The following is a 13,283-nucleotide window of genomic DNA, read 5'->3' as shown; positions in this document are numbered from 1 at the left end:
ATCATCGTGCGATGACTTATTTACCCGCATTAATAGAGGATTGTGGCTCCAACTTGAAGAAAGAAAATTTGTTTCGAATTGTTCACGAACATTTGCATCTAAACTACTTAAAAAAAGTGCTAAATGGAAAAAAGGTGAATAAAAAGATATTCTGTCATTAAACGTCAAAAAATTTCCAGTATAATTCGTTGTTGGGTGCCCACAAGGAAAAAATTCTCACTTTCACTTCTTTCAAAATTTATCCGTTGCCATGGCGATTTGTCAAAAAAAAAACACGTTTTGATTGGTAAAAAAATTACTTGTTGTGAAAATGTAGGGATTTTCCAGCCGCAATTTTTTTAAAAACTATTTTATTCTTACCTATGGAGTAACCGTCGCCTACCGTCAAACAGGCATGACCTGTCAACGTAGCAATAGTAAACAGGTGGGGATTAACTGCATTTAAGGCCTCTTCTTTGAACTGAAAAGAATAAAAAAGCTATTAAAAACCTAAACAAAAACTGTCTATCTCCAACCCTTTCTTTTTTTAAGATAAAAAATACCGTGCATTAGAAAAAAATAGTTTGTACATAAAAAGAGGAACAAAAAATAAATCACTGCGGCACTTGATTTTACAAGATATATCGAGTTTAGGTATGTATTTTCTAAAATAATTATCTTTTCTTATATAACTGCAATAATATTAATTTGTATAATATTAATAATATTTATCTACAACCGTTTAGTTATAACGTTTTTACATCACTATTTTTTTAGTATTTCAGTTACGTTATGAGATTCATAACACAATTGGTTTTTTTAATAATGAAAAACAACTACGAACATCTAAATATATTAATTATTGATACAAATTCCTACTACTAATTATTATAAATATTAATAACACATTTTTTAAACTTCTTCAAAACAATTCTAATTTTTAAAATGATTTTTCTTGGCAAAAATGCTTACGTTTACTTGACAGGTCAAACTAACTTTTCCGAAAAAAAAATATAATTAAAAAATGTGACAAATGTCATAGTTAAAGGTGTTAAATGTGGGCGATTAATAGACGAAAATTAAAACAGCATTTTCTTATTTTTCGGTTCTAGATAAAACGTTGTACATGACACGTGCGTTTAAACATGATTACAACACTCGTGTGATTAGAACGAATAATCTAATCGTTCACACTCGTTGTTGTAATCATGTTCATAAACACACTTGTACTGTAAATAACTATTATTTAATTGCCTTCCCACCGAATATGAAATATAACAGTTATACAGGTACTCGTGATCTACAAAGTGTGTTGTTTGTCGTTGCTAATAGTATTAAAATAAATACTCTATTAATTAAAAAGCTACATTCAATTTGTAACTATATACGCTTTGAATGCCGGGATGAAAATAACCCCTTTTAATGTTTGTATATATCTAGTATGTTGATCACTATAGCTGCATTGATAAAATAGTAATAATGACACCAATGAATTCACATTACTTGCTAAAAAAAATTTGATGGATAATTTGTTTTACCATTGATACCCATCACTAATCATAAAAATCATCTAACACATCGGTATTGCCAAATAGTTCTATTAATGGTGGACCTATCTAATTAAAAATTAGAAAACAGAACTAACATAATCTAAATTGATATTTCACTAAACAATAATTATCCACTACTTTTATCTTTTCCTATTATTAGTACATCTAGAAAACAAAAAAAAACACATATATTTACCATTCCAAAAGGACGGTTATTCTGCATACATTTTAATAACACCTTTTTTACCTTTTCCTATTACCGACTAGTGACCATATGTCGCCATTTTTTGCCACTTTACTGTTAAAAGTATCATATCGGTTTTCATTCAGGACGCGTGCAGGGTGCCAGGTCATGTTAAAGCAACCCTTTTACCTAGACCTTTGTCAGATTATTTTTTGTGAGGTTTGAAGGGTTTCGTCGTATGTTGACCATGTGTTAGTGTTTGCTGAGGTTTCGTTTTTATTCTTTACTATTTTTATACCACAATAGATGATGCAGCACTCAATAAATATAATATTTTAATTAAAGATTGATTTGAAAAAAAAGAGAAACTTCCAAAAGTTCAGTTCGATCGAGATTTCTGGTAAGGATTCGAGGGCCACCTGAGCTTGAAGGTCCTGGGGCACTGCCCCGCCTAGCCTCTTGGTAGCTACGCCACTGACTTCCATATTCATACCTTCACGCTTCGATGGAAGGTTTGGGAAAGACCCCGAACTTTGTCTTGATATCAAATGGAGTATAGGGAGCCCATAAGTCACTCTGGAGGAGGTTAAAAAGTCCCTCAAAAGCACTCAGTCATCTCCTGGCATAGACGGAATTAACAACTTCTGGTGGAAAAACTTCTTAAGACCCACGCACATCTCAGCAGAATACTAAAATCTTGGCTGTACGAGGGCCAGCTAATTCTCAAGTGGTCTGTCGAAGAAAGAGCAACAGTAATTCCAGAAAAAAGGAGACCTTGGCGACCCAAAGAATTGCAGATCTCAACGCTTGCTACAAGATTTTCACAAGAATTTTTTATATGTGACTGTTGTATGTTGTTGGCACGATAATTTAGGACATAGGTGTATAACAGTGAAATGGAAAAAGTAGAGTAGATTGTTGCAAGGAAAATTCACTAATTGATAAGTGGTAATAAAAAATATGTTTTTTAATACACTTTAACACACTTAAACACACCAATAAAAAATACTATACAGAATAAAAATAATAATTTTTGAATGCATTTTTACTGAACAAATATAACGCCATTAATTATAATTTCTTAATTAATAAGCATTCAATCAGTTGAATGAGGGACAAAATGAAATTATAATAGTTAACTTATTTATGGTTAAACCCATTTTTGTAATAATTTCCATCAGCTTCAATCATATGATTAATGAATAAACACCCAACCAACCATATTTAATTAACAAAATCCTTCCAGACCAACTGACATATGTGCATTAAAGCACCACATCCTCTTTCTTTCTCACATTTCGATCGAAAAAATCTTCTATTACACCTTTCGCAAAAAAACTGAATTCGAACCGGTGCAAAGGTGCCATCGAAACCCTTTTGCGACCCTCCGTCGTCATCTGCCCCTAAAAAGGGTTTTTTCTTCCGCGTAGGGTTGGGTTAGCAGACATGTGATTTTTTACAAGGTACAATAACACCACATGACGCCTTTTGTACGAAATAAGTACCGTTACAGTGGGATTCGGAGGCTCGTGTGGTACCAAGGAACCTTCGATAAAATAGACCAAGAACTTTAGACTTTTCAGTGTTTCAAATCTCATAAAATGGAAATGAGCAAACAAAATAAGAAAAGAAAGCATAAATAAAGCCATGAGTGATATAGACCTGAGAGAATACCAATGGAACAAAAAATATGAATGTTAGTTAAAGTTGAAAGTTAGTTAGCGATCTTTTGAACAGAGAAAAGAGAAAATTTCTTTCAGTTTTCTATAAAGAGGCAAAAACATTCGTATATTTGCATTTTCGTAGTAATTTAGTATTTACTATATTCAATCAGTTGGATCTTTTCTAAGAACTGTGTTTTTTTATGGATTGTTGGAATGTTGTAGAAAACTTAACCCTCAACTGGCCTGGTGGGGTCTAGCGGACCCCAAGCACTATTTAAACCTCTGTAAAATGTTCACGTTTAAGAATTAGGCTTTAACTTTAAGTTAGGGTACCAATATGCAATTGTTAAAGGCGCACTTGATTTTATCAAGTATTGTTCCTACCAGCGCCAGCGGGGGCTAAAGTTTCATTGGGGTCTGTGTAGCACCACCACGCCAGGATTTTCAATATTAGGATGGTGGGTAGTCTAAAAAGTGTGCCTCACTGGGACGCTAATTTTGAGGAAGCATTAATTGAGTGGCTGGCCGTAGCTCCAGCGGTAGTGTCGATCTGCGGAGCGGACGGTACTGGGTTCGATCCACAGCCAGTACGGTCGCTTTATTTATTTAAATAAAAATATTTCTTTATCTAAATAGAGCGACCAACGAGCCGCCACCTCAAGGAAGGCAATGACAAACCACCTTGAGCATATTTGTCTTGTACGGGGTGGGTCAAATTCGACGCTTTTAAATGGAAACACCCTTTTCTATAGGAGATAGACGAAAACTAATATCGGTGTCTGGAGTTCAATTTTTATCAAAAACATTATGGTGAAAACCGCACATCAATATCTGCTACCGTTTCGGAGTTACGGGGTGTTTTTAAAAAATGTGCATTTTTAACAAATCGCTGTAACTTTTTTGCTATGAAAAATTTTGTATTTCTATGAAAACATTTCCAAAGCACCTTTTTACGTAGAATTTAATGGTTTAAGTATATTTTTTTTAAATTAATAATTTAAGAGTTATCAACAGAAAAATTGATTTTTTATTTGGGACACCCTCTATATTTTTAATTAACTGAAAAGAATTTAAAATTGCCTTTCCAAAAATATAGCACACTTGATATTTTGTTCTAATCCCCTTCGAAATACAGAATTTTTAAAAGTTCGCCACTTTTAACTAGTAGGCCCCTTATTGATGATATGCCCTTATGGAACTCGAAAACATATTTTTCCAGCAAGACGCACCGTCTCTGAACGATGAAGTTATCAGCAAATTTTTGCAGCCTTCAAGAACAATTGAATAGCTAACCAAGATCCCAGCCGTTGGCCGTCGAGGCCGTCTGACTTAGTACCCATGGATCTAATCCTATAGATATATTTGCGGAAGAATAAAGGTTCCTTATTCTTCCGTATAATCTAGACAAGAATTAGAAAGACTTAGCAGTTATGAGAGGGTATCTTTCACCCCCACTGAGTTAATGAATTCCGCGAGAAATGTTCAAAAACTGCCCCGTCTGTCCATAACAGAAGACGGTTGATATGTTGAACACCTGTAGCAAAATCTCATTTCTTGGTTTGCTATTTTTATTGTTATTAGATATAGTTTAAATGGTGTTGATATTGGGTAAATATATTTTAAATTGTTATAAAATTCTGCATCTCTCATAGCAAATATTATTTTCGTTTTAATTGATGCTCACAGCTAGAATTTTTTTTGCATTACAGCCGGTGCCCTTCAAAGCCTACTTATTTAAAGCGAGCGAATTTTTATATACTCTATATCTCGAAGAGAAATCGAGCAAAATATGAAGTGTGTTATATTTTTGGAAAGGTAATTTTAAATTCTTTTAGATAAGTTAAAAATATACAGGGTGTCCCATATAAAAAATCAAATTTTCTGTTGATAATTCTTAAATTATTAATTTTAATAAAATTATACTGAAACCATTAAATTCTACGTAAAAAGGTGCTCTGGAAATGTTCTCATAAAAATACAAAATTTTCCATAGCAAAAAAGTTACAGCGATTTGTTAAAAATGCATATTTTTGAAAAACACCCTGTAACTCCGAAACGGTAACAGATATCGATATGCGGTTTTCACCATCATGTTTTTGATGAAAATTGAGCTCCAGACACCGATATTAGTTTTCGCCTATCTCCCATAGAAAAGGGTGTTTCCATTTAAAAGCGTCGAATTTGACCCACCTTGTACAGCCTCTCAAATAGTGCCGTTCGGATTCGGCGATAAACTGTAGGTCCCGTGTACTTGTGAAACACTGATGACACACATCACAAGTACATGCGAGAGGTAGCCGATGCTCTCTATAGAGTATGGCACTGATTGTGGTTTGATGAACTTCGAGACATTGATTTTTCTCCGAAGAGTAACTATAACTCCGATTCTGAATCTCTTACTTATAGAAGACAGAAAATTGAATAATCAATACCAGAATAGAAAGAGATGTGGTATATGTCAACGAAGAAATGACAAAAAACAAAAATCTCATGAATCAAATGTGCACGATCCATGTGCGGCATATGCAGATCCTACATTAGCATGAACTATATTTGAAAAAGTTATGTACATTCAAGGTTTGCAGTTTTGTTGAAAATAATTTATGTTTATTACTTTAGCTTCACATTTCAGTTGTTTGTACTTTTTATAATACGGTAAAATCATAAAATATATATGTTTTTAATTTCTATGGTTTTCTTAGACAAGTTATATTTCTGTTGTCAAAAATTCCTAAAAAATGCGTTTTACTTTATTTTTGTGCCCGTTCTTATGAATTTGTTAAAAATTCATGAAATTGTTTGTTCACAAGTTTGAATATATTGGAAACAGTGTTAAAATACCAAGCTTTTTATAAAATATCATGTATTTTTAACTGAAAAAAAGTTGGGGTCCGTCGGACCCCAGTACGCCATAAACGTTACAGGAGTTCACCACGCCAGTTAAGGGTTAAGTCTTTGCATTTTTTTTGTGTTTGGTGTCCTAGAAAGGGTAGCCAACAAAATCTACAATCTGGTCAAAAATTACCAATAAATAATCTTAATCTAACTTAATTTGCTGCAGATATTTTTTAGTTTAGCAACTGCTGAATGCCGTTTAATTATGTTTATACATTAAGCATTGTTTGCCAGCAGTATTTAGGCTTTTTGTTCAAATCTTTTTAATACAATTTTGCAAAATAAAAATTACACAAACAATAAAGTTATAAAATCGAGTAATATTTGATCTAAAATTATTGGTCTACAAAAAGCAAAAGGGTGCGAATTGCTTTCTTTGGTAAGGGCACGTGTCGGACGCGTGTGTCTAAGCCCTTCGAAGCAGCTGTTTGTGGAAGATGGGGCTTTCAACCTGTGACGATGCTTCGAAAGTGATATTTTAAGGTTCTTTGAAGAGCTCCAATTATGACGGAGATCCTTTTTTGAACCTTTTCGAGGGTATAATCATTACTTTTAACTTGATCGATTTCATTATGATGTCTTATATTTTTTGTGGATAATCATTTTTTAAGCTTATAGTAGGTTTAAACGCGGGATATCTGCAGCTGTTTGCTATAGTTAATAGACAAATAATTATATTATTTTAAGAAATGACTTTTGCCAAAATACATTTAATAAGAATTAGAAGTAACCTAGGAAACTCAGATATCCCCTCAAGGTTAAAATCATAAAATTTGTATTTCTAAAGAACTTCAAATAAATAAATAAGAAAATAATAATTAGAGTGGGGTCCGAAAAAGTTATACATAATTTTTTTTTCTTTCAGATTTTTACTGCAATCTTTTTTCATGAGATTTTTTTTCGGAGCACATTTAAAAATATTTTTGTCTGCGATTCAAACATTATTTTCGGACTGAAGTTATTATACAGGGTGTCCCAGAAATAAGTGCAAATATTTTAACTGGTAATATAGTTCAACCCGAGAAACACGCCTAGGAGGTTTTTTCCCGAAAAAAAAATTGAAAATTCGAAATTTATTGAAATTTTTTTTGGATTTTTTTTAGTATTTATTTAAAAAAAATAATTTCTTGATAATATGGCAACATAGGTAGTAGATCAAATTTACAAGAAAGAAAATCCAGAAAAGATCCCGTGGTTCTCAAAATTTTAGAAAAAAAATTTTTTTTTTGGAAATTTTCGTAATTTGAAGAACGATAAAGAGAAAATATATTTATTTTATCGAGATCTACCACCCCTTAAAATATGTGCACTTATTTCTGGGACACCCTGTATTACTAAAATTTATAATATTGTGTGATATATACAGGGCGAGTCAAAACTATATGTTTTAGTTTTCTTCACTATTTCAAACGGAACGTCCTGAATTTTGCATTATTTTGTATAAGCTTGATCAGGGGTGGATGGGGAAGTGGAAACCGGCCCGGGAATAACAGGCAACCGGTCCGAATCCACAAAAACAAAATGACCGTAACGAAGAAACATATTTTATTTATTAATATACAGTGTGTCCCAGAAATAAGTGCAAGTATTTTAACTGGCAGTATATTTCTCAGGCCTCAGAAACACGCCTATGAGTTTTTTTTTGGAGAAAATTTGGAATTTTTGAAAAAAATTAGGGATTATTTTTAAGTTAAAAAACATAATTTCTTATATGATAATATGGCAACATAGGTAGTAGATTAAATTTGCATGAAAAAAAATCCAGAAAACTTTCAGAGGTTCTCAAAATTTCGGCAAAACAGCTTTTTTTGTTTTAGATTCTGAAGATAATTTTAGAATAAACCGGAATATATTTTTAATAAAAACATTATTAATTATTAACAGGGTTATAATTATGATTTTGTTACAATGTAAGTAAGTAAATAATGTAATGTAAGAGAAAAAATTCAGATTTTACATTTTACTAAAATATTATCTAAATAAGCGCCTTTCTACAACAACGCCACTGACTCCCAATGGGTAAATTGAGAGTTGCCTACCGGTCAAAAGTCGTTTCAAGACTTAAATAGATTATTTAAGTCAAATTTCTTGCAAATTTGGCACTGGCGAATCATATTTTATAGTTCTTGAACAGAAAAAGTCAATAAAATAAACACTTAAGGACTACAAGCAAGAAAATGCGTTAATACAGCGGCAACAAAGCTTTACCGCACACGTGCGACACGTACTATAAGGTAATAACACCTCTAATCGGTGTGTTGTCATATTGTAAAGAACTTATCCTTTTTAAACAGAATCCGACTTATAATTTAGTAGTATAAGGACTATTTAATACATCCATGGAATACTAAAACCTACTTTATTAAACTGTAGTATTAATATCTCAATATATGTGTATAACAAGAAAAAAATTCACAGATTTTGCAACATGCGCAACCATCATAGGCGTATTGAAAATACCAAACACAAGTGGTTGTCGAAAAAAAAACTTTTTTTTACAGACCCGTTAATTTTAAATGAACTTATTCGATACTTTACGGTCACCCTTATAATGTTTACTACTGAACTGTGATATTTATTTCTTGGTTACAGAAACCATGTAAGTTCGTGGCGGTAAGCAGCAAAAATAAATTACATTAATAAAAATTAATGTAAAAACAAAATTTGATCACAAAAAGTTTTTAATATTTTTCTAAAGTAATAACCATAAATATAAAATCTTGACACTTAGCTTTGGACTTTAATAATTAAATATAAATCTGAAACAAAATTTCTGATTTTAACGGTAGGTACCTATAATTTTTTTAATATTAATTCTGAAAAATAAGAAAGTAAACGTAATAATAATTAATATCGGTTTAAAAGTCGAAACTACCAGTTTGATTAGATTATCGATGCATACTCTGTTTTTTTTTTTTCTCAGGTAAGGCAGACGATGACAAGAAAAGCAGATCACATCCCATACCAATCTATTTATTTTACTAAAAAAGTTTCCAAAATTTTTTAAGTTAGCTATGGATGGGTTTAAATATAAATCCATCATGCGTCGTCTCTTGTTGTTTTTAACCAGTTTTATTGGTTTATTTCAAAAATGACAGATAATATTTCAATTTTACTGGTTTGACGGAACGATGAACGACAAACGGACGCCGGATTAGGATTCTAAGCCCCTCAATTTTAATATCTTTGACATGTGTGCCTGCCCAGAGGCCTGTCATAAAATATTTTTGAAATGCCGCGAATAAGAAACTTCTTATTTCTTATGAAAATCATTTTTATTATCTTGGCTCTCCTAGACGTTTTCCATATCCGTATATACACAGTGGTAAGTCACGGTAATATTTATTAACCATATTCATATTAGGTATTATTACTTACCTTCCTTATTTATATTTCCTGTTGTCTCTGATGGTCCTTCAAAATCTTCCAAGGTCGAAGAAGAAGTACCGATTGTAGTTACTGATAAAACTTTAGCAATTTTCTTGCGATTTCTATAGGCTCGACAACGTTCGACGTTTAATTTAAGTTTTTCTTTTTCATCTTTTCTAGTTTTTTTTTCATCTTCTGTAGTATTTAAGATTTTTTTTAACGAAGATTGAGTTAATGAACGATGAACCGTTTCGCTTATCCGCCATTTTTTAAAAGGTACCACAGACCACTTGATTCGAGTCATCACGTGGGTGATGTAATATGTATATAAATTAAAGTAAGCCTGACAATATTGTATCTATATTTGTTTATGGGCGGGAGCATTCCATGTTTTTGTGGCATGTATATATCTCTCGCAATAGTAGTTATTATTATAGTATTAAACGAGGTTTTGAAAAGTTTAGTATTTTATTTCGATAATATTTTATAGCAAATTCTGTAAAATATTACAGTGGCGACGAGAACGTAAAATCGGGTTTCATATTAAACTCCGATTTTATCTGAAAAACCCACGATTGTGTCGATTAAGTGTAATTAGTGTTTTTCGAGGTGTTTTTTTGAAGACAATGGCGACAGCTACCACGCCAACCTCAACCGAAAATGTCGGACATTTGCGCGAGTTTGATCCTCTAAATTCCGACTGGTCAATATATAAAAGACGAAATGAAAATTATTTTTCGGCTAACGAAATTAAAGACGCAGTTAGGAAAAGGGCAATTTTATTAAACCTTTTAAGTGAAGATGCCTACAAGTTGGTGTTTGATCTATGTTTACCTGAGGAACCAGAAAAAAAGGGTACGATGTGCTTGTAAAATTAATCACCGAACATTTTAAGCCCCCTTCTTCAATTTTTGCTGCAAGATACAAATTTTATCGTGCTGTGAAAACTCAAAACGAAAACTCTCGTGAGTGGGCAGCCCGGTTACGCAGCTTAGCTTCACCTTGTGACTTTGAAGCTGGACAACTAGAGTTAGTGTTGCGTGACATGTTTGTAGTGGGGTTCAATCCTGGGCCAGTGCAAGATAGGTTCATGGAAGAAAAGAGGTCTACCAAATTTGTAGATATGATTGATATTGCCGCAGAAAAATCTGCAGTAAGAACCTACAACAATGAAGTTTTAGTCAAACAGGAGTCAGAACTTCTCTATGCTAGGGGAAACCAGAGGCGAAGTCATTCCACAGGGCTAAGGGGCAATAATAAGCCAGCGCAGACGTCACACTATTTGCGGTCCAAAGGTCAGTTCGCTGGTCAATTATCAGCCAAGAAGGATGTGCGATTCTCCAGCACATCAGCTTGCAAGGTTTGTGGTCGCAAAAACCACGAAACAGGTCAGTGTGCGTTTAGAGATTGTTTTTGTCATTGTTGTAAAAAAAGGGGCATCTTGCACCGGTATGTCCCAATAAAAATAGAAATAATGTAAACAAACCGATGTTAGTTAGCCATTCTCAAAATTATTTAGAATCTGAAGATTATTGTTTATTTACTTTAGATTGTACAAATAATGCAATTTTAATTAATTTAAAAATTGAAAACCTTGATGTTTCTTTTAATTTAGATACACGGTCTAGCTATAGTGTTATTTCAGAAAATTATTATATAGAAAAATTTTACCATAAAAATTTGAAACACACCAATAAAGTATTTAACTTATATAATGGTGACCAAATTGTTCCAATGGGTTATATTACCTGTAATGTGATTTACAATAACAAAGAATGTGAATTAGATCTATATGTTATTAAAAATGCAGTCGGTCCGCCTTTATTAGGTAGGGATTTTTATAATTTATTCTGTTTATACATTTCAACAATAAATTTTTTAGAGTTGCCAGTTGATATAAATAGTTTAGTTAAAGAATTCAATAAGGTATTTGCACCAGGGCTAGGTACTTTTAAACAGGGATGTATCTCGATCAAATTAAAATCGAAAAACGTATCACCTAAATTTTTTCGAGCACGGCCTTTGCTGTTTGCGATTAAAAATAAAGTTGATCTTGAATTGGAAAGCTTAGAAAAAATTGGGGTCATTACGCCCGTTAATTACAGTCCTTGGGGAACACCTATCGTTCCTGTACTAAAAAAAGACGGTTCAGTACGAATTTGTGGTGACTTTAAGGTTACCGTTAACCCATACATCGAAATTGATCAATATCCTTTGCCTCGTATCAATGAACTTTTTGTCAAATTACAAGGAGGCGTTCATTTTTCCAAGTTAGATTTATCTAACGCTTATCAACAAATTTGCTTAGATCAATGTTCAAAGGAATTGATGACAATTTCCACTCACAAAGATTTATATCAATATAATAGGGCACCTTTTGGTATCGCAAGTATACCTGCCAAATTCTAAAAAATTATGGAATCATTGTTGCAAGGCCTTGACGGTACAGTAGTATTTCTTGATGATATTTTAATTACTGGATGTAATCGTAAGGAACATTTAATTAGGCTAAAAATGGTTTTGCAAATTCTGCAGGAATCAGGTTTAAAAATTTCATTACCTAAATGTAGTTTTTTCCAAGATCAAATTGAGTATTTGGGTTTCATTATTAATAAAGAAGGACTACATACATCAGACAAAAAAATAAAAGCCATAAAAGATGCAGAACAGCCCCAAAATTTAACGCAATTAAAATCTTTTTTAGGTCTTATAAATTATTATGGTTCTGTTGTGCCTAATCTGGCAACACTGCTCCATCCTTTATATTATTTGCTAAAAAAGGATGTTATATGGGCATGGTCACCAGAATGTGACCAAGTTTTTTTAAAAATAAAAGATCTTACATCAGCACCCATATTAGTGCATTATAATCCAGACTTACCTATTATGAGTACCGACGCAAGCGATTATGGTATTGGGGGTGTGCTTTCTCACCTTTATGCGGATGGCAGCGAGAAGCCCATCGCGTTTGCCTCACGCACTCTTTCAGATTCTGAGAAGAAGTTTAGTCAAATTGAAAAAGAGGGACTAAGCATAATTTTTTCTGTTTGTAAATTTAATCAATATTTGTATGGTCGCAAATTTACTTTGTTAACTGATCATAAGGCTCTTACGACAATTTTTCATCCGGAAAAAGCTATTCCACAATTTTCAGCAAGTAGACTGAGACGTTGGGCAGTCATTCTTTCAAATTATCAGTATGATATTAAATTTGTTAAATCAGAGAAAAATTATGCCGATTGTTTGTCGAGAATGCCTTTATCAAGTTCGGAAAATTCTGATTTCGAGTGGCAAAATGTTGACGTGAAGTTTATAAATTATTTTAGCCAAAATATGATTTTCCGATTAATTTTCCGATTAATTTTGAGGCAGTTAAAAATGCGTCATTAAAAGACAGCACTCTTTGTGAGGTAAAAACATTTTTGCTTACAGAGTGGCCACAAAATATTTCCGATAATTTAAAACCATTTTTTCGCATTCGAAATGAGTTAAGCATTGAATCAGAGTGTATATTGTGGAACAATAGAATAATTATTCCCTGTGTTTTTCAAAAACAAATTCTAAAAGACTTGCATTCCACACACATGGGAATGGTTAAAACTAAAAGTTTAGCTAGGTCATATTTCTGGTGGCCAGGTTTGG

The 13,283-nt window shown here is 32.6% G+C and overlaps 1 protein-coding gene across 1 annotated transcript in view; it reads right to left on the bottom strand.

Moving 5' to 3' along the window:
* Positions 1–13,283, bottom strand: part of LOC115891708 (putative aminopeptidase W07G4.4) — a 149,816-nt gene that overhangs the window by 38,316 nt on the left and 98,217 nt on the right. The window contains exon 8 of the mRNA XM_030912249.1: positions 361–460. Within this exon, the coding sequence (XP_030768109.1) occupies positions 361–460 (100 nt within the window). The remainder of the gene's footprint in view (positions 1–360; positions 461–13,283) is intronic.

This window comes from Sitophilus oryzae, unplaced genomic scaffold (assembly GCF_002938485.1).
Source record: "Sitophilus oryzae breed Bouriz unplaced genomic scaffold, Soryzae_2.0 scaffold_1190_pilon_pilon, whole genome shotgun sequence".
NCBI lineage: Eukaryota > Metazoa > Arthropoda > Insecta > Coleoptera > Curculionidae > Sitophilus > Sitophilus oryzae.
Note: the sequence above shows the minus strand (reverse complement) of the source record. Positions and strands in the feature narration are given on the sequence as shown.